Raw genomic sequence first — 20,715 nt, 5'->3', positions numbered from 1 at the left:
TACTTTACTTTCAAGGAAGTTGCAATTACAAGAACAAAAGGTGGTTAAAAAGTTTCAAAAACAAAAGCAAAAATGCAAAATTCCTTAAAGAACTTTAGCCTTCAAAAGCTGGCTAGGAAAATTCAAATATCCCCAAGCAGCACAATTAATTTAGGATTAGCTAACAGTTGGCTGAGATGCTGCAGGCCCAAGCAGAATGAGTACTTGAAGTCAAACCTATGTATAAAAATTTTTGCCTAAAGTCCACAGTGTTCTGCATTTAGAACAAACGAATTTTATCACAGGCACACAACAAATGTGGCAGAACTGAGAACCTATGTAACATTACAGTCTTGAGTCTCCTAGTAAATTACCCACTCTTGCTCTCCAAGGTACAGGTAGTTAAAACAAGAACAGGTTGAAAAGTATTCTTAGTAAGAGCACAGGGCCTACACTCACCTCTGTTTCAGGGCTGGGATTTCTGTGGGTTCTGGCTCAAGTATTTCATAGGCCAAGTTCACATCCTCTGTCTCCCGAAGCAATGCATAAATGGGCTCAATTTGTTCATTAAACCTTGCCAAAAGTGTGCGTGCATCTTTTTTGGGCATTGCTGACTCATCCTCTTCTACCTCTGTATGGCAAAAAGTACAGCGGAAAGTTCCTACAGAGAAAACAAAAGCCTCAAGTCAGGGAGAAGACTTTAGCAGTCAGTTTATACCTCCACCCTCCCCCAATATCGTATTATTAAAACTTTCAAATATACAGAAAGGTTGAAAGAATTTCATAGTGAACAGCCATGTGCCCACCATTTAGATTCTATACTTACCATTTTGCAATTCATCACATATCTATTCACTATTTTTGATGTATTTCATAGTAATTTCATCCCTAACTTCAGCATAGTTTTTAATCACAGTATTTCTAACACATATTTATTTTAACTTAAAGCCAAATTCTTTACAGCTTACCACCACAACACGTACCCTTCACCGAAAGCTTTTTATTTTTTTCTTTTTTTTGCACATTACACATTTGGGCTTACATTATGAGGAGAGCCAAATAAACACCTAAAACCAAGAGATTATGGTCATCCTGTACATTGTCACAGGCTATTTTTAAATTTTTATTAACCATTTATATCTAATCAATCCAAACGATTATGCTAAAACCCACACTCTGAAACATTACTTAACAGTCTACACCATTAGCCATACCTGGAATTGCAGTTTGGTTCTTATTCCCAAAGACAGGAATATGTATCCTTCCTTTCTGACTCAACTTACTTGAAAGATTAAAAGAGATAATGTAAGTACTTAGTGTCTGGCAAATAGTAAGTAAGTACTCAAACATTTAGCTTTAAAAGGGCCCATGTAAGATTGACATAAAGAATAAACTGAGGCATCTCTACTTCAACATAACCCTAGATCCTACTGATATATTCCCAGTAGAATAAGTTTCATTACTGCCCCTAACACGTAGCCAATAGCATGTAAATTATTTGTTCAAATATCCTAAAATACATTTTCCTATTGTCTAAATGCCACCCAATCTACATCTATCCCAAATAAGTGAGACAGAGAGAGAAAAGCAGCCCTTCACAGCTAGGAGGTGGCTCAGCACTCACAGCTAGACTGTGGCATTTTTCTGTCAAACAGGATCTCACAGATCACCAATGTTGGAAAAGGTCCTCTGTGACTATGATGGAAGTGAGGCAAACCCAAGCCACTGTAGAATTGTGTCTGAGAACAGACAAAAGCAAGGACTCCATGCAAACACAAAAAAATCCCATCTTGCACAAGTGATCGCTGCTTCTTTACCAATTAGTTTTAGCCTCACACTGTTCTTGTCACCTCCTAGATCAGATTTATTAAGACATCTAATCATAGCTTTATTCCCCACTTCTTCACAGCATCTAATTCAGAGGAAACTTTCATCACTTCCCTGAATTCTCCCCAAAATTACCCAACAAAAGCCCACATTCTCTAAGTCTGTCCAACATCATCTTACTGACGTTTCATGGTTCCCCATGGTATGTGGCTTCCCTTGCTGCAGACATCAATAAACCTAGTTTTGTTTACTACAGATGTGTACCTGATAGTCTTTGACTAGTAGTCACCAACATAACAGATTCTAACTTAATCAACTGGACGAGAATACTATTTACCAAAGTAAAGAGAGGAAAAACAAGTTCTTTTTTCTTTCTTTTTTTTTTTTTTGTAGGTAAAAGATATCACATTGCTTTAAATATCAAAATGAGTATGTAAATCGCCAACTTATTACAACTGCTCACACCTCAGCTCAAGAGAAGGGTTTAGACTACAAATTTAGATATGAGAATCAACAATCTATAGGTGGTAACTGAAGTCATATAGTAGATGAGAATATCTGAAGAGATTAAGGAGAGTGAGAAGAGGAGGCAGTTAAGGCATAAATTTAAGGAACGAGGAATCCTTGAGAAACAGAAATGGTGCAACCAGAGTGATAGGATGGTGTTTCAAGGAAACGGTATGGTCCTAATATTTCAAGGCCAACAAGAGGTGAAAACTAGCTTTTATATTTGGTAATAAAGGGTAAGAAGTGACCTTGGCTAGAGAGGTTTTAAGTAGAATCCTATCTTATATTATTTCTCTAACTGTTCCATGCTGTCTCAGCCTCTTCTCTTCAACAGAATATATATTCAAAGAATATAATCATGTGGGGGCTTAAAAATAAACCACATAAAGTAGGGTTGAATATAGCTCTGAAATACCTGCTGAATTAAAAAACACACCAATGTGGGACTGGCACTTAAATTGACTGTTGAAAAATAGGCACTTACAGAGACTGTCAATGAGAACTAAGAATAGTTTGGAAGACAAGTTACCTAGTTCAGTAGTTTTCAAATATGTTTTTAAAGAAAGGAATCTCATTTCTCAAATCGAAAGGTGCTTAATAGATAAACATAAAAGCAAATGCTCTGGGGTAAAGTACAGAAACACAGCTAAGACAAAGGTCAATACTCCAACCCTCTCATTACCTGTTTTCAAAGCATCACAAACCAGCCTCCTCAATGCTTCCCATGAGGCACACTTTGCTGGAGGGCCTTTGCTTTTCTCTTCCCTCTATGCAGATGCCTTCCCACCAGAAAGTCACATGGCTCATCTCTGAACTTACTTCAGTTCTTTACTCAAAAGCCACCAGGTAAGGCCTTCCCTAGCCAACGTTATCTAAAATTTCAATACTGTTCTGTCCACCCAAACAATCTTATTCTGTTTCATTTTCTTTTCCCATAGCATTAGCATTATCTAACATGTTTTATTATTTAGCTAGTTTATCATTAAAGTGATGTTATACCCAAATTTAAAAGAAATGTTCTCCCTAATACCCCATTTCTCATTTTAAGACAATATGTATTCCAAACTTCAGCTTTAAGTAAACAAATCAACACGCTCGTCCTCAGAAAACAGCAGTGCTTTTATTTAGGGAAAAGAGAGAAAGATAGAGAACACTATTAATAGCATTATTTCACAGCAGGACAATCTCAGAATGACAATCCTTTAACTCGAATAATTAATTTTCATGAAAAAGAATGGGGAGAAAATAAAGAATATAGTCATAAGGCACCTGAATTCTAATCTCATCCAAATTTAACAAGAGTTACTTACAGAAGGGCTGATTTTTCAGGTATGAAAAGAGTAGCTTTAAAATTATTACAAGAACTGTGAAGGGTCTGAGATTTTACCCTACTTGTAAGCTAACCAACAAGTTATTCTGCCAGTATCATGGATGCTGGCAGAAGACACAAGACCCTTAGGTCAGAGAAAAAGAACTTTACTACTCAAGGCAGTAGCAGCAGTCAGTATCAGTATTTAAGCCAGTTCCCTATGCCCCAGTTCCCATGGGGTGCCACAGAAGGGCTAGGTAACAAGTATACATGCAACGGGTTGCGTTACAGGAAAGAAAGCCTGAGCTTAAAAAGAGCTCAAATATTTTATAATGGGCATAAGCATACCCATTCTTTGCACTGGAGGGTCCTTACTATACTAAACTTATCCTTACTACACTAAACTCTATGTTAACATACTCTGGAAGGAGACACTATTTTTATACCAGATCATAAGCAAACCTGCTCTTTGCTCTGAAAAGAAATACTATCGGTCTTCTAAGGTTGCTCACTATATAAAATCCTTGAAAAAGATAGTTCAGAAAAAACACAGTCAGTCTGTATCTCTGCTTGCAAAACATGCTTAACATGTGAGAGATCCATAAAGAATAGTCTCCCAATAATTACCATATCTAGTAAACATTACAAAAGGAAAAGCTAGCCTGACATCTCTGAGTCCTATGATTATCACAAAAACATTAGCTGTACATGAGAAGTCTGTCAAAGCCAAATATAGAATTTCTTATTTTTATTCCGGGACCCTAAAAAATCCAAGAAAAGCAAAATATTTTACATTTTATGGAAAATGACTTAAGACCAGTTTAATATACCAGCAGCATTTTTTAATACATTTCACTATGCATTATAAAAATGCAATCAGCTATCCTGAAATCAGAAGGGGCAAGTGACAAGGGGCAAGAGGAGATGGAAACCCAGCACTTATTATGTACCAACTAAGCACCCATGATACTGAGAGAGTGGTGGTGGAATACACAAACAGAACCGTTCATCAAGAAGCTTTAGAAGGGAATAAAGATGTCTGGAGATAAAACAATCAGGGATCAGTGTAAAAAATAAAGTATATAAATGTTTTGGAGTTCAAAGAAGGAATGCGATTTCTAACTGAGGGCACTGGGAAAAGCTTATCAAGAAGGTAAACCTTTTTGAGATAGAGTTTAGAAGATAAAAGGTTGTTTCTTTTCAAGAAGATAAAGGGGTAAGGGAACAGGACATCCTACATCATCATAAGAGAAGTATGGTGGTTGATAAATGATGCCAGATTGCAATTTCAGTCTGATAGGGAAATAGTTATCAAAAAGAATCGTAAAAAATAGTATTAACAAGATAAACTGGGGTGACCATAAGTGGGTCTTGAATGATAAGCTTCATTTTGACTTTATTCTTTAGTAATAGGAAAGCCATAGAAGGGTGTTAGAAAAGACCATAAGGTCATGAAAACTAATATTTACATATATTGATCTGCCTGAGTGGCTTGAGATGGCCTTCCAATAAGGCAGTTCTTAACTGAGTGTCTGCATAAAAATCCCCAGTGGAATTTATACTCAGGCTCCATGCCAGAAATGCTAATCCAAGAGGTCTGGAGTGTGGCCCAGGAATGAGAATATTTTAAGTTCCACAAGGAATTCTGATGCCTACACCTGGTAGAGAGCTGCTATTAAGCAATATGATAAATGTCCCAACTTTTCTTGTAACTAGAGCATTCTACACTAAGTAGTATACATAGACTATACTATTCAAGAATGAGAGAAAAAACTGGAATTTAAACTCAAAGCCCTGTACAGTCTTTCCCTTTTCATATATAAGATCAAGAAGGCAAAAACCAGAAATGGTGAATCCAAGGCATGCAAGGGAGAACATGTGAGCTAGATCTAAGAATCTGGCAACAGAGAGAAAACTAAGGCTACAAAGATTCTTTAGGCAAAGCTCGACAAATTACGGGGTTAGGAGGAAAAAGGGAGTTCAATGACAACACATTTGTTTGATCAGCTATACTCAGAAACCACAAAAAGAACTAAGAAAGCTATGTTACAAATATTCCTATATTCATCAGAAGCAAGTCTGCACAATAATTCTGTCCAAATCTGACATACAAGGAAATGAACATTCAAGAGATGTTAAGTTTACCAGGTCATAGCTTGACAACAAAAATTGCTAAACTTGGATTCAAATACAAATCTTTCTGTCTCAAAAGACTAAATTCACTATACCATCCTGAATTATACATCCCTCTTCCAACCTCCTATCAGCCCTGCCAGCTACAATTTAGCAAACTTTTTCCATGTATATATATATTAGCTCTACTTTTAAGAAATACTAAATAAAAGGAAAAAAGATTTGTAACAATTTATTTAACAAACATAAGTGCCCGTCATATACCTGGCATTTACTTGGCTGAGTCTTAACCTATCAGGTTTGCCAAACAGATAAAAATATATCCAATTGCAGATAACTAACAGGCATTGAAAAGTGGGAAGAAAAATATCTTTTATAAATAGATATTTCAAAGCTTAATTTTAGGGTCATCTATTCAGTAGTAAGGGAATGTCCCAATTTTATGACTCAGGATTCTTCTATGGAAGGTAAGTTACCACTCCAAATAAGAAAAGAAATGAAGACCTAATTGTGGGGATGAGGGGGACAGTGGTGGAAGAGGGAGGGAAAAGAGAAAGAATTCTACACCATTTTGACTTTCTCCAAAATAAAAAAAGTAAAAGCAAATATGAATCGGGGGTGGGGAAGGAGAGGGGAAGGGATTGGTAACAACAGTTTTAAAAACCCAGTAAGGTTCAGTGAAATTTGAAACTTGACATTTTTCCTTTGCTAAAGACCGAATAAAATTTAAGTGGTATATATTATGCTAGAGAAGGCCTTCAACTTAACTGCTTCCAAAATATTACTCATTTTAACAAATATGTTAATATAAGTATGCAGTCAAAAGAATAAATATATAAATAAATAAAAGCAAACAAACAAAAAAAAAAACCTGCACCAAAAACTTATTCTCTTGAGTTTGACAAGAAAGTGCTTTGGAAATTTATAATTGACGAAGAGGGCACAGATATATGATACTATGGGCAGAAGACATTATTAGTCAAATCCTCAATTAGTCATTACTTAGCATTATTATTTTTCTCTCTTCAGTCCAGTATATACAATGAATAAGCCATCAGCTAATGCCCACAACTTACAAATATTTGTCAAAGGTATTATTTGCAAATGAAATATTATTCAGCCATTTGTCCCACAAATTTTTAAAAAATGGAAAATAAGCTCAAATGCTTTGATATGGCAAAGGGTGCTGCGGTGCCGAAGTGGGATTCATGTTGCAGGCCATGTCCTCAGGGTTGGCCAGGGAAACAGGGGATCAAATGTCTGCTGCTGCAGAGCCCTCACCCCAGAACAGTGCGTTTGATATCCCAAGGACTTCTGACATTCAGCCTTCCTAAGTCCAGCCAATCATCTTCTGAGCTACTTTCATAGCAGTCACATTCTAGTTGGGGGTAGTTAAGACGCACACAAAAAAATCACAACAGTAGTATATACGTATTATGGGGGAAAAAAAGCAGGGAAGAAAGAAAATGAAGGGAAAGGGGCGTTGCTCTATTATATAGGAAACTCAGGGCAGGCCTCTCTGATATAGCAATGCATGAGCAGAGACTTAAAGATGGGATCAAGTCATGCAAATGTTTGGACAAGGGAAAATAGCATGCAAAAAGGCAAATAAAGTAAAGGCATGCCTAGTGCACACAAAGCACAAATAAGGTGGCTGCTGTGAACATGGGAAGAGGGGTAGAAACAGTCTCCAAAAGGGGAAATCAGGAGGAAGCAGATAAAAGACTTTATAAATTCTGCTGAGGATTCTGACTTTTCTGAGGGAAGGAAGAAGCCTCTGGAGGATTTTTACAGAAAAGTGGCATGCCTGATATGGTACAAGGATCACTAGTTGCTATGACAAATAGTCTACATGGGTAGCAAGAGTCAAAGCAAGGAAACTACCTAAGCGAGCTTTGCAACTCTAAGCAAGAGATAATGGCATGCATAACTTTTCTGGACAATCTAATGAAAAAACTTTGAATCTAAGTTTTTCACTCCCCTTCAATCAAAAAGCTTCCAGGAGAAAGAAAACAACAAAAGACACTTCACAGTTCCATGTTAAAACTAAGTAGCTAGAAGCAGAACTCCTAAGATTTTAGTGAGATAAGGAGAAAACTATAAAATTTCAAGACATAACACTAACATACATGATTATTTTTAGTGCACTGTAAACATCCAACTACCACATAGCTTAGGAAGCATATTTGGACATTATTTTCCACTCCCACAGAATACTTTATGAAATACATAAAACCACCCCCCCCAAATTTCAATTTAATCAATGAAACTGGCTTGTCCTTCCTTAAAAGGGAATTTATCTGGATTTGGTCTAATCATGCATCATTCCTCCATTCTGGAACTCATCATAAAGGGTAAAAATGGTACAATATGGGGGAAGGAGGGCAGAAAATAATAAACTGAAGGACAGTACATGGATGAATATTAAAGCTTGCAATAAATTCTTTAAATTAGGCCCAAATCAATAATCAAACTCATCTCATCCCAACTATCTGAAAGACAATAATCAATAGGAAAAAATAATCATATATATATATATATATATATATATATATATATGGAAGGTAGTGAATTATGGAGCTTAGGAAAATAAGACTACTTAAAATTTTAAGTATTATTCTCCATCATGCCTGTGCATTTCTGAAGATGGTATAATTAAACAGAGCATATTTTCTATATGAATACTATAACTAGGGGGTTCCAATTCCTAACCAAGGCTTCTAAATTAACCCAAAGTGACTAACATAATCCTTTAAAACCAGTGATAAAACTCCCAAGCTTCTCTATACTTTTAGAATGTCAAACATGTTCCAAATCAAAGAGGAAGTGTAAAATTAGAGTTGAGAGAAGCCATATATGGTATAGAATAGGATGAACTTACCATTTTACACATGCTAAAAGAAGTCCAAGAATGGTTACAGGATTTGCCCAAGGTAACAGTTACTAACATGGCTAAGACTAAAAGCCATGGCTCTGGAATCTTAACATCCTGTCATTTTACTGTCTTACAGCCACTGCTTAAAAGAAAGCCAAAAACTTCTGGAAATGACAGGAACACTGAACACACTGATTACGCAAAAGGACCCAACATAATGTGTTCTAAATAAAACTATACAATATTATGAGAAGTTGACCAAGCATTATTAACCATAAGCTGTTTTTGTTTTTTTTTTTTTTTGAGACGGAGTTTCGCTCTTGTTACCCAGGCTGGAGTGCAATGGCGCGATCTCGGCTCACCGCAACCTCCGCCTCCTGGGTTCAAGCAATTCTCCTCCCTCAGCCTCCTGAGTAGCTGGGATTACAGGCACGCGCCACCATGCCCAGCTGATTTTTTGTATTTTTAGTAGAGACGGGGTTTCACCATGTTGACCAGGATGGTCTCGATCTCTTGACCTCGTGATCCACCCGCCTCGGCGTCTCAAAGTGCTGGGATTACAGGCTTGAGCCACCGCGCCCGGCCCAACCATAAGCTGTTTTAACAAAGTATTTAAGAATCACTTTGCACTGTTAGATTTCTAAAGGGCTTCTAGAGGATGGTGTTAGGGATACAAGGTAAAAGGACTGAAAGGATAAGCAAAAACTTCCTGGTTGTTATGACAGAGAAAATGGTGGGAGTGGGTTGAGTGGAAAAGCCACAAAGAGGGTAAACTAGTTTGCCATCTTGGTTTACACACCTCTCTACTATTTGTGTCTTTACCAAGTTTTCATTTGTGTATTACTTATTTTAATTTTTTGAGACAGAGTGAAACTCTGTCACGCAGGCTGGAGCACAGTAGCACGATCTTAGCTCACTGCTACCTCTGCCTCCCAGGTTCAAGCAATTCTTGTGCCTCAGCCTCTGGAATAGCTGGAACTACTATTCCAGCTATTTCACCAACATGGTGAAATCCCTTCTTTACTAAATACACAAAAAGCCGGGCATGTGTGTGCCATGCCCAGCTTTTTGTATATTTAGTAAATAAAGGGTTTCATCATGTTGGCCAGGCTGGTCTTGAACTCCTGACCTCAAGTAATCTGCCCACCTCAGCCTCCCAATGTGCTGGGATTACAGACGTTGAGCTACTGCTCCCGGCCATATATTACATCTGTATATTTATAAGAAAGAAAATGAATGCCATATTGATTTCCCTAAAAACAGTCAACTCTCTCTTAATCAACAGGCAGAAGCAATATAGTCATTCCTGGGCTTTTCTGAAAGCATTATCAAGTCCTTTATTGCAATTTTTATAACTCGTAATGTTCAGGTGGATTGTCTATTAAAATGTAATTCTGAAGTCTCAAAAAGTCACCTTTTAGTCTCATTTCTAAACTATTTTCATAAAGCAAATTTCTTGACTTTAGGCAAGGGAAAATATATAGGAAAAGGACTTGCTATTAGAAAACAGTAGCACACATGACAGGAACACAGTTATACATTTCATTTAATTATTTTACCTATAATAAAAAGAAATTTGAAAAATCATCTTTTAAAAATTCACCACAGAACACATATCACTGCCAAACAGTCATTCACCTGCATGCAAAAGAAAAAAAAGCAGATAATGTTTTTGAAATTCAGAATCATGTGTATCAATGATTTACACAATACAACTTCACCCCCCAAAATTCAATTTAAGCAATTAAATTGACTTGTCCTTCCTTGAATGGGAATTTACCCGGATTTGGTCTAATCATGCATCATTCCTTGATTCTGGAACTTATTATGAAGGGGAAAAAAAGTACAATGTGGGAGGAGGGCAGAAACCAACAAACTGAAGTATGGTACATGGATGAATATTAAAGCTTGCAATAAATTCTCTATATTAGGCCTAAATCAGATTCATCTCAGCATGCACAAATTCATCTCAACTGTTTTAAAGACAGTAACAAATAGAATATCGTATCAAAACCCAAAGCATCAAAACTAAAAAGCAAATCTTCATAAATAAGCAAATAAATTAGCTCTTCTGTCACCGTCATCAAAATACAAAAAAGAAAAGATTTAGTTTTCTTTTCTTGGTTTTTTTTTGAGACAAAGTTTCACTCTGTCACTCAGGCTGGAGTGCAGTGGTGTAATCTCAGCTCACTGCAACCTCTGCCTCCTGGGTTCAAGGGATTCTCCTGCCTTGGCCTCCCAAGTAGCTGGGATTACAGGTACGCTCCACCACGCCCAGCTAATTTTTGTATTGTCAGTAGAGACGGGGTTTCGCTATGTTGGCCAGGCTGGTCTCGAACCCCTGACCTCAGGTGATCTGCCCACCTCAGCCTCCCAAAGTGCTGGGAATAAAGGCGTGAGACTCCATACCCAACCAAAAGATTTTTTTTTTTTTTTTTTTTAAGTTCTCAAATCCTCAAAATCAAAAGCAGCAAAATGTTTAAAAATCAGACTTAAAGATTTTGGGGGGGAAGTGTAAAAGAGGGATGGCTCTTGTTCCTGTTTTTTCATAACTCATTCTTACATATATTTTAACTTATTCTAATAATCGCCCCTCTCTCTTGCTCCTCCCGCTCCCCAATCCATACCTTTGAGCTTTGTAGCATAATTGTGTAATTAACCTATGCTGGGTAAGATTCCAAAGACTGAGGACTCAGCAACTGAGCAAAACAATCTTGGAAAGATTTATTCTTGTGTTTGTGTTTTGAACACTTCAGGAATTGAAAACACTGCTTATAAGATACCTCGTGTCCTGGCAATAACAAATGCTGGCAAGGATGTGGAGAAAAGGAAACTGTCATACACTGTTGGTGGGAATGTAAATTAGTACAACCACTATGGAGAACAGTTTGGAGGTTCCACAGAAAAACTAAAAATAAAGCTACCATATGATCCAGCAATCTCACTACTGAGTATATACTCACAAGAAAGGAAATCAGTATATCGAAGAAATAACTGTACTCCCATGTTTGTGGCAGCACTGTTCACAGTAGCTAAGATTTGGAAGCAACCTAAGTGTACATCAACAGATGACTAGATAAAGAAACTGTGGTACACATTCACAATGGAGTACTATTCAGCCATAAAAAAAGAATGAGATTCAGTCATTTGCAACATGGATGGAACTTGAGATCATTATATTAGGTAAAATAAGCCAGGCATAGAAGGACAAACATTGCACTTTCTCACTTATTTGTGGGTTCTAAAAATTAAAACAATTGAATTCATGGACATAGAGAGTAAAAAGATGGTGACCAGAGGCTAGAAAGAGTAGTAGGGATGGGAGATGGCTAACTGGTACAAAAAATGAGTTAGAAAAAATGAATAAGACCTACTATTTGACAGCACAACAGTGACTATAGTCAATAATAATTATATATTTAAAAATAACTAAAAGAGTATAATTGGATTGTTTGTAACACAAAGGATAAATGCTTGAGAGGATGGACACCCCATTCAAAATGATGAGATTATTACACATTTTATGAGTGTATCGAAACATCTTATGTACCCCATGAACATATACACCTATTTAGCCACAAAAAAAATTTTTTTAAGTAAAAAACATTTTAAAGCTATCTCCTATCCTAAGTAGAATGAGATGAAGACAGGAAAAAGTAGCCTGCCTAATTGAGTTTCACAAATACAGAATCCTAATAGTTTTTAAACGTTAGAGTACGGGAATAGAAAAGGAATCTCAGTGAATGAGGCCATCAGGAAACAGATCTGTCTAAATCAAAAAGCTTTATCTGTAGTCACAAGCCAAGAAGGAACTTATATGATTTAACCCCAAACTTACATATGACTATCTCAAGTAGATACCAAGTTTACTTGAATATTCCAAATGACTCAGAACTCATCACTAAAGGAGAGCTAGTCAATTGTTGGCTGTTTTTAAGAGTTATTTATTAGAGACTTACTTAATTATCAAAGACTTCTTTATACTAATCCTAAAATCTGTTGCTAAGTCTCTTTCCATGGAGCCAAACAAAACAAGGTGAATCTCTGTGGGAGATGTCATATTCTCCCTTAATAGTAAATCTAAAACAGTGTATCAATGTATATACCCCTAGATTTATTCATTATTACACTATAAGATCCTCCAAATCTAAGAGTGCAACATAGGCATGTACATATGCACCCACACACACATTATTTGATGAGCTAAACTAGATAATCGCTAAATTTCTAAGATTTTATTAAATATACATTTATAAGATTCCTTTTTAAAAAAATTTAAATTATCTCAAAATTTAAAATGTTACTCCTAGGTCTCTAGGTAAATTCAGTAAAAGGGGCTCTCAAATTATTTCCAATTCAAACATCTAACAATTCTACTTCACCTACCCACAGTAAAACTATAATGCCATATTTTTTAGAGAAGCTATAAAACTATATTCTTTTGCCCAATATTCCTACTGCCAAGAATTCATAAGGAAAAATGTGAAGATGAATAACACGCTATATAAACAAAGGTATTCAAAGCATCTTATCTATACCAGCAAAAAATAGATACCACCAAAGTGCCCAAGAGTGGGGGGAAGGAAAATGGGGAAAAATTACACCTATTAAAACATATTTTGAACACTAGATAGAAACAGGAGGGTTTGGTGCATTAAAGAACCAAAGATCACAAACTATTCTAGGCTATGATTTTAACTATAGGTAATATGTAAAAGGCTGGTGGCTTTGTGGGTGATTTTTTTTTTGTCTTCAAATTTGTCTCTGGCATTATGGTTGCATAATTTTTAAGCTAAAAATGAAAAATATAAAGCTATTTCCAAATCATCTAACCTTAACATCTAAAACAAGGTAAGATCCCCCTCTCCTCATCAGGAGAAGCATGGTGCCAAACTTAACTTAGAAGTGCCATTAACTAAATCACCCATGGTTGAGACTACTAAAATAAAAATACTTAAGTCTATTTAAATGGTCAGAAAGCCTGCTAAATCTAAAACACGCATTTATGAAACACAAGATGTTATTTTGCTGATTCATTGGGGGAGTTCATGTCATGTTTTGACTACATAAACTCCCCAATAATTCAGAAATTTAAAACAGCTGGTTTTACCTTAATGATTAAGCTTCTCAGGGACTAGTGTGCAAAGGCTAGGTTATTCCATTTTAATAAACAATGTATCTATACATCTGAAGAGAGTTCAACCCAGAAACACCAAAAGCAAATTTACATGGAAAGTATGGAGAAAATTTACAATCTTTAGGAAAAGTAGAGATGGAGTATGGAAAAGTGATAAACTGAAGTAGGAAGATCGATGGCTTAATGTGTGAATTAACAATGGTTAACAATCCTTGCTGGGCTGTTTCCTGGGTCCGGAACTTGCAGGTGGTCCTCAGCAGCTCATCTAGGAATTACTACCCTTTGTCCTGTGGCAGAAAGCTGCCCATACACTTGAGTTAAGCACTGTTTGTCAGAGAAACAGTAAAGTCTAGCAGGCTTCAAATCCAATATTCAAATCCTTCAATCCTGAATATCCCCTAATTTCTCATGTACACCACAATTCAATCTAAGAACTACTGAAAAGAAATGCAGGTAGAAGGTCATTAAATACTTCCATCACTTGATCAGAAATATTATCAATCTCTTCTAGCAACCAGGAAACTGGACAGGTTTGTACAGGACTGGGCTTAGAAAGAAAACTGCAATCTACCAATTTAGACAAAGCATTAATATCACAGCAGGAAAATTTCCCTCCTCCGTTACTGCACACGCCAAATTTTTATTGCTCATCTTTTTCATAATGGGGTGGGAATGGAGGGGAGGAGAGAGATGAATAACAGAGCAAAACAGAAAATAATAATAGAGTAAAACACAAAGATTTCTAAAAGGAATGCAGAGACCAAAGAAAGGTCTTGGGTATTAATAGCTTAAAAAAAAAAAAAAGGCAAAACCCAAAACATCAGAACTGGCAAGCAACTGGGGCCTAGTATCACCTAATCAGCACATTTTCTCTCTAAAGGAACATCTCAATAAAAAGCCAAATTACAATAAAAAGGCAAGTATGTTCTCAGAATGAGGGTCCATATGATTACAAATTTTTAATCTTGATACCTCAGGCATCACTGTAAGACATAACTACCAATTAAATCAAGCATTAGTGTTGGCTTATCAGCTGGCTTGATATCACTCCCCTAAGTGATATCAAGATTAAGTGACTTATTCTTACTCTTAGGCACCCCTTCTTTTCATCTTCATGCTGACCATAGCCCTCACATTAAAAAATACAGTCTTTGTTCAGACTGGCTACAATACAACTGTTTCAGCTTTAGCTTTATTTCATAAAATATTTTCATGCCCTCTACCCTAACTCCTTGATTCAAGTCACCTTGACTATACTGGAATGTTAGGCTATCTCTTCCACAGGCCATCTATTGAGTGAACTGGTTTCATTCAGACTGTAGATAAAATTCAATGAGTATGATCAATCTCCTAAATACTGATACAGTAGTGGAATCATCTCCTTTTAGAAAGTTTCATTAAATTAAATATGACTCAAATGACAAATAAATGTAGTAGAAGCACATTATTTTAGATTACTCTGAGGGACTGGATAACACCATCCACTGTGGTCAAGAGTGATGAAGACAGGACCACTGTTAAAACCAACATCTGTAGAGAATTACAAAATCAAACCCAGAGCTCCCTTAAGAATTCTGTTAGAGTAAATGGCAAGAATCATGAGACTTTTCTAGTCTACTTTGAAGAGCTCCAGATATATTCTACAACCTTCCTCTATAGCACACTCAAGCAATTCTTATACCCAGGATGGTTAAGATTTTCTTATAATCAAGATCTCTCCTTGTGGAGCCCTTTCAAGGTAAAAGGCTAGGCTCAGACAAATTAAATGTTTAATATAATTGCGAATTCTTTAGTTTTCATCCAAAATCATTGCCTCACAGTAAAATAAGAAAAAAAAGGTCATATAGATTGTCTCTCTTTTGTCAATAATCTTAAAAAAATTTAAATTATTTAAAATGTACTGTATATAACATAAAAATTAGAAAATAAAACATACATAGAAATCTGTAATTTTGTACAACAAAATGTTTCATGGGTGAAAGTTTAAACTTTCAGATGAAGTTTTTAAAAAGGCAGATTTATGAACTAAAAAGTAGCCTATACTCCTGAATTCAACCATAACAAAGGGACTTAATCTAATTTAATAGCATTGAGTCCTTCTATAGATTTTTACCTATAGAAAATAAGATAAAATTGATCCATTGGGTATTTAGCAAAACTAATCTTTTATTGTGTAAACACAAATAACAAGATAAAATAACTATGTAACTCAAAACTTTAGTTTGAATTTATGCTAGACATATTGTATTTTCAGAAAATGCATGTTTTCTAAATTGTGTTAAGAAAAATCCTTAAAACTATTCAACCAAATCAGGCCAATTACATATCTTGTTGACAATTTTCTTCCAATAATAATGTGTAGCTAAAGGACACTAAATGTCTTAACTTGGAAAGAATTCCCTCTTATTACATCAGGCTAACTTACTTAAGTCTTGGCTGTTAACTTCTTTCACAGGCCTTCCCCAAATCCAAATTAGACAACCTAGCTACATACTCCTGATAACACTTTCTTTTTCCACTAACAAAGAATTTAAATACACTGAATTGCAACTGTCTAGAGGTCACAAATAAAATTAGAATAGCCTCAAAGTGGTAGAGAAATCAACCCTTCAGATTAGGCTGCAGTTGTGAATAAGGGGAGGTGGGCAGAGGCAGGAGAGCCACGAGTGAGAAAACCCCATGGATGAGTACACTCCCTTGTGAGGGAGAAAGGCTTTGCAAAGGCTTCTCAAAGTAGTATGACAGCCAAACAGGACAGTAAGACTATATGATGTGACTTACACTGATCCATTCACTTTTATAATACATATGATAGTTTAAAAATTAGATGAGTCAATTTAAGAAAAAGGGTAGTACACATTTTATTTTACTTAAAGATTCACAAACTGGACAAACCTCACCTGTCATAGGATCAAAGAGCTGATTAGCTTCTAAGTCTGTGAAAGTACTACTACAGACAGGACATTTGAAGGAAGCCCGGTTGGTAGAATCTCTCTCATCGGTCTCAATCCTCCTTCTCATGTGGTCCAATTTATATTTTACCACATTAACAAGAGTACGATAATTGATAAAGTAGTAGTTATGGCGAGTGGTTTTCCCATCTGCAGCAGTCTCTACCCTCATTCTGCATTTGATAAACTTGTCTCCCTTTAAATTATTCAAAACTGATCGAAGTTGCTTCCGATCAAACTTCAGCAGCTCCAGCATATCCTCCTCTTTCACACAGGGGTTCCTGATCAAGATGTCCAAGGCCAAGGCATGCTCAATGCCATAAAATCCCCGGATCACGTACTTGGCTAACCTCTTCAGTGCTGCTGGAACTTCAGTGAGGACATCTGGGTCTGCCATCTTTGGCAATACTGAATTCAGAAAAAAAGAGAAAATTAGCCAGACATAAGGACATAGTAATCCTTTTAAATCTAGAATAATCAACATGTAGCTTATAGCTACCACTATTCTTGGAGTGCCAGAGAAGTACTCAAAGAGTTTAAGAATTCTAATACCTAAGCATTTAACAGAGCAAAACAAGATTTTCCTCTAGAGTACACAAAAGATGACACCTAAAAAGCTTTACATATTTCTAAAATGGCTACTTTTTATTTTGAGATCCACAGTACCATATTACAAGTGTGTTACAATCTACAGTGTGTTTGATTAAAAAGTAACATTATTTATGAAACGATATATGTCAAGTCTATTTTATTTCAGAAAAGAAACACAAAAAAACTACATGAAACACTCACTATTCTTTGGGAATGCTAGAAACACTGAGAAACCTAGCACTTAGCATTTCCTAAAAGTGTTTCCTTTCTTGAGAAAAATTTTTCTACCAAGATTCTAGGATGTTTCACATAGTCGGGCTTTCACAATAAAATCAGAACAAACCAATAAACACATAAGTAATCACCACCTGGGATGCTTGACAAAATCATTAACTGTTGCAAAACTGAAAAAAAATAATACTTAGGTCCAGACAGTTTTACCAACCTTGAAAAACGAAATGTGATAATCAAGTAAAGACCATGCAGTCCTTAAAAAGATAGACAATGAGTGAGGGAGAACAGCCCAAAATATTCTTAAATACTGGATCCCTTGACAAAGCAGAAACTAAGTGTATCTCATTTCCATGCCATGGCCCAGAAAGCTGTCTTCTCAAAGCCCATATTGGCATGTGGTTTACTAAAAGAACCTGGGCTTTGAATTTCAGAGTAGACAGCCTGTGTTTTGGTAACTGTGTAGTCCTGAGCAAATCCCTTAAACAATTTCAAGCCACACTTTAATATCTGAGAAATAAGGCTGGTATCAACTACCTCAATGGAGTCGTTGTCATTAATAAGAATGTAATTAAAGTGCTTAGGAAGGACAGCTTCCGTATCAACTTAATATGTTCCAAATTAAATTTTGCTAGTCCACAGGGAATTTTTTTAATTTCTTTTAATAGAGACAGGGTCTTGCCATGTTGCCCAAGCTAGAGTTCAGTAGTGTGACTCAGCTCAACGCAGTCTCAACCTCCTGGGCTCAAGCAATCCTCTCATCTCAGCTTCCCCAGTGGGCTGGGGTGCATACCACCATGACTGACTAATTTTTGTATTTTTTTGCAGAGACAGGGTTTTACTGTTTTGCCCAGGCTGGTCTTGAACTTCTGGGCTCAAGGGATCCACCCATCTTGGGGGCTTCCTAAAGTGCTGGGATTACAGGTGTGAGCCACCACAGCCAGCCCACAGGATAATTTTTTTTTTTTTTTTTTTTTTTNTTTTTTGAGACAGGGTCTCGCTCTCTCACCTAGGCTGGAGTGCAGTGGCACAAGCTTGGCTCACTGCAACCTCTGCCTCATGGGTTCAAGTGATCCTCCTGCCACAGCCTCCCAAGTAGCTGGGACTACAGGCGTGCAATACCACACCCACCTAATTTTGGAATTTTTAGTAGAGACAGAGTTTCACCATCTTGGCCAGGCTCCACAGGATAATTTTTAACAGAGACATTCCATTGAACTATTTCAACGGGGATTCATATTCTGTTGTTAATACTAGTTTCAACTGACCCTTTTATTTGAAATCAGTGGTTATCAACCCTAACAGATTTAATATCCTTTTTATAAGAAATATTTTGATATCCACAGTACCACACTACAAGGAAACTCTACACACCAATCTATAACCAACCTATGCACATATTTTGGGAGGAAAATATAAGGCCCTTCTTGCAATATAGGCAAAGTAAAAGTCAGTCAAAAGAAAATACATACTTTAGGTTATGAATACTCAGGTATGACTATATTCAATAAGATACAGCAAAGTAGCACCTAGATCCAAATCTATGAACCTAGAGCGCTTCCTGTTACCCCAGGGCTTAAGGATGCCTGGCAAGTGCCTGGGCTCAACACCAAAGTAGTACCACAGCATACTACTGGACATACTATCTCTCCTTTTCAGTTTGATCTATACATTGTACTTGAACCCAGTTTTGGTTTTTTATTGTTTTATATCTTCAGCAGTTGTCAGAACACAACATATGGCATCCGAAACAGTCGAGGCAACACAGTAAGACCCCATGTCTACAAAAATGTAAAAACTTAGACGGGTATGATGCCATGCACCTGTAGTACCAGCTGAGGTGGATCAACTGAGCCAGGAGGTCAAGGCTGCAGTGACCCATAATTTTGCCACTGCACTCCAGCCTAGTGATAGGGCATGACCCTTAAAAAAAAAAAAAAAAAAAGAGTGATTAACGGTGCCCTGTTCATACAGTTAATGTATGAACTCAGTGAGATAATTGATGCAAAGTGTTCTACCAACAGGGCTGGCATAAGAGTTCAATGAAGTATTGGCATTTGTAATAAATCCCCTATTTAGAAAAGTGGCTCCTATAGTAGCATGAGGAATAGACTGAAGTGAGTGAAGGTGGAGGCACTGTGGAAGTATTGGGGGCATAGTAAGAAAACCTAAACTAAGGAAGAAGGCAAAAAATTGCAAGAAGAGAACAGAATGAATGAGTTATTACAGAAAAAAAATCAAAAGGACCCAACAAAATATATTGCATACAGAGTAGGAGAGTAGGAAAAATTTTAAATAGCTCTGTTTTGAGCCAGCGTACCTAGGAAGGGAAAAGTACTGGCATGAGTAATAGGTGACACCTGACGAGGAGCAGATTTGGAAGAAATGAGGAAATCACTTTTAGAAGTGTCTCTGAGGAAATACCATAGGATATTCCTCTGAATATACCCAGCATGTAGCAGAACAAATGAAAACTAGAGCTCAGGAATGAAATCAAGCTGTGCCACCTTGTTAAAAATCTCCGCATTCTAAAATCCTCCTTCCTGACCACTGGTTTCTCTCCTCCACCACCTCCCACTCACGCTGAATCTCCTTACTCAATCTCTACACGTCTTAGGTAAGAGTTCTCAAACTGGCAGCCCCCCACCCATCGTTTCACCCAAAGAATGTTTCAAACATTTTCTGAATTAGTTGTCAACATTAAAATATTGTAAGAGTTCACATACATTTCAACTTCCAGCTCCTCTTGAAAAATAGGAAATATCTGAGGAAAAAGAAAACCCATCTGCCCACATGGAAACAATAAGCTGAAGCCGAAGAGCAGCTGGCATTATTAGGGAAGGAGTTTGGCTGGTCTCTGGAGACTTGTGACTGTGGGACCACCCAGGACCTTTGTTTCTTCCTTTGATCTTCATAGTCCCTGAGTCATCTCCCAGCCTCACGTCCCTACCCCAGTCCAGACCCTCGTCTATTTTAATCATATAAACATTTAAGGACTGCCGGGCGCGGTCGGTCAAGCCTGCAATCCCAGCACTTTGGGAGGCCGAGGCGGGTGGATCACAAGGTCAATAGATCGAGACTATCCTGGTCAACATGGTGAAACCCCGTCTCTACTAAAAATACAAAACATTAGCTGGGCATGGTGGCGCGTGCCTGTAATCCCAGCTACTCAGGA

General features: G+C 36.9%; 1 protein-coding gene across 1 annotated transcript in view; it reads right to left on the bottom strand.

Annotated features, from left to right (window-relative positions):
- The window catches only part of GTF2E1 (general transcription factor IIE subunit 1), a 46,830-nt gene that overhangs the window by 24,881 nt on the left and 1,234 nt on the right, over positions 1-20,715 (bottom strand). The window contains exons 2-3 of the mRNA XM_037733128.1: positions 16,668-17,126; positions 439-640 (exon numbers count right to left, since the gene is read on the bottom strand). Of these exons, the coding sequence (XP_037589056.1) occupies positions 439-640; positions 16,668-17,115 (650 nt within the window). The 5' untranslated portion in view covers positions 17,116-17,126. The remainder of the gene's footprint in view (positions 1-438; positions 641-16,667; positions 17,127-20,715) is intronic.

This window comes from Cebus imitator, unplaced genomic scaffold (genome assembly GCF_001604975.1).
Source record: "Cebus imitator isolate Cc_AM_T3 unplaced genomic scaffold, Cebus_imitator-1.0 Scaffold494, whole genome shotgun sequence".
NCBI lineage: Eukaryota > Metazoa > Chordata > Mammalia > Primates > Cebidae > Cebus > Cebus imitator.
Note: the sequence above shows the minus strand (reverse complement) of the source record. Positions and strands in the feature narration are given on the sequence as shown.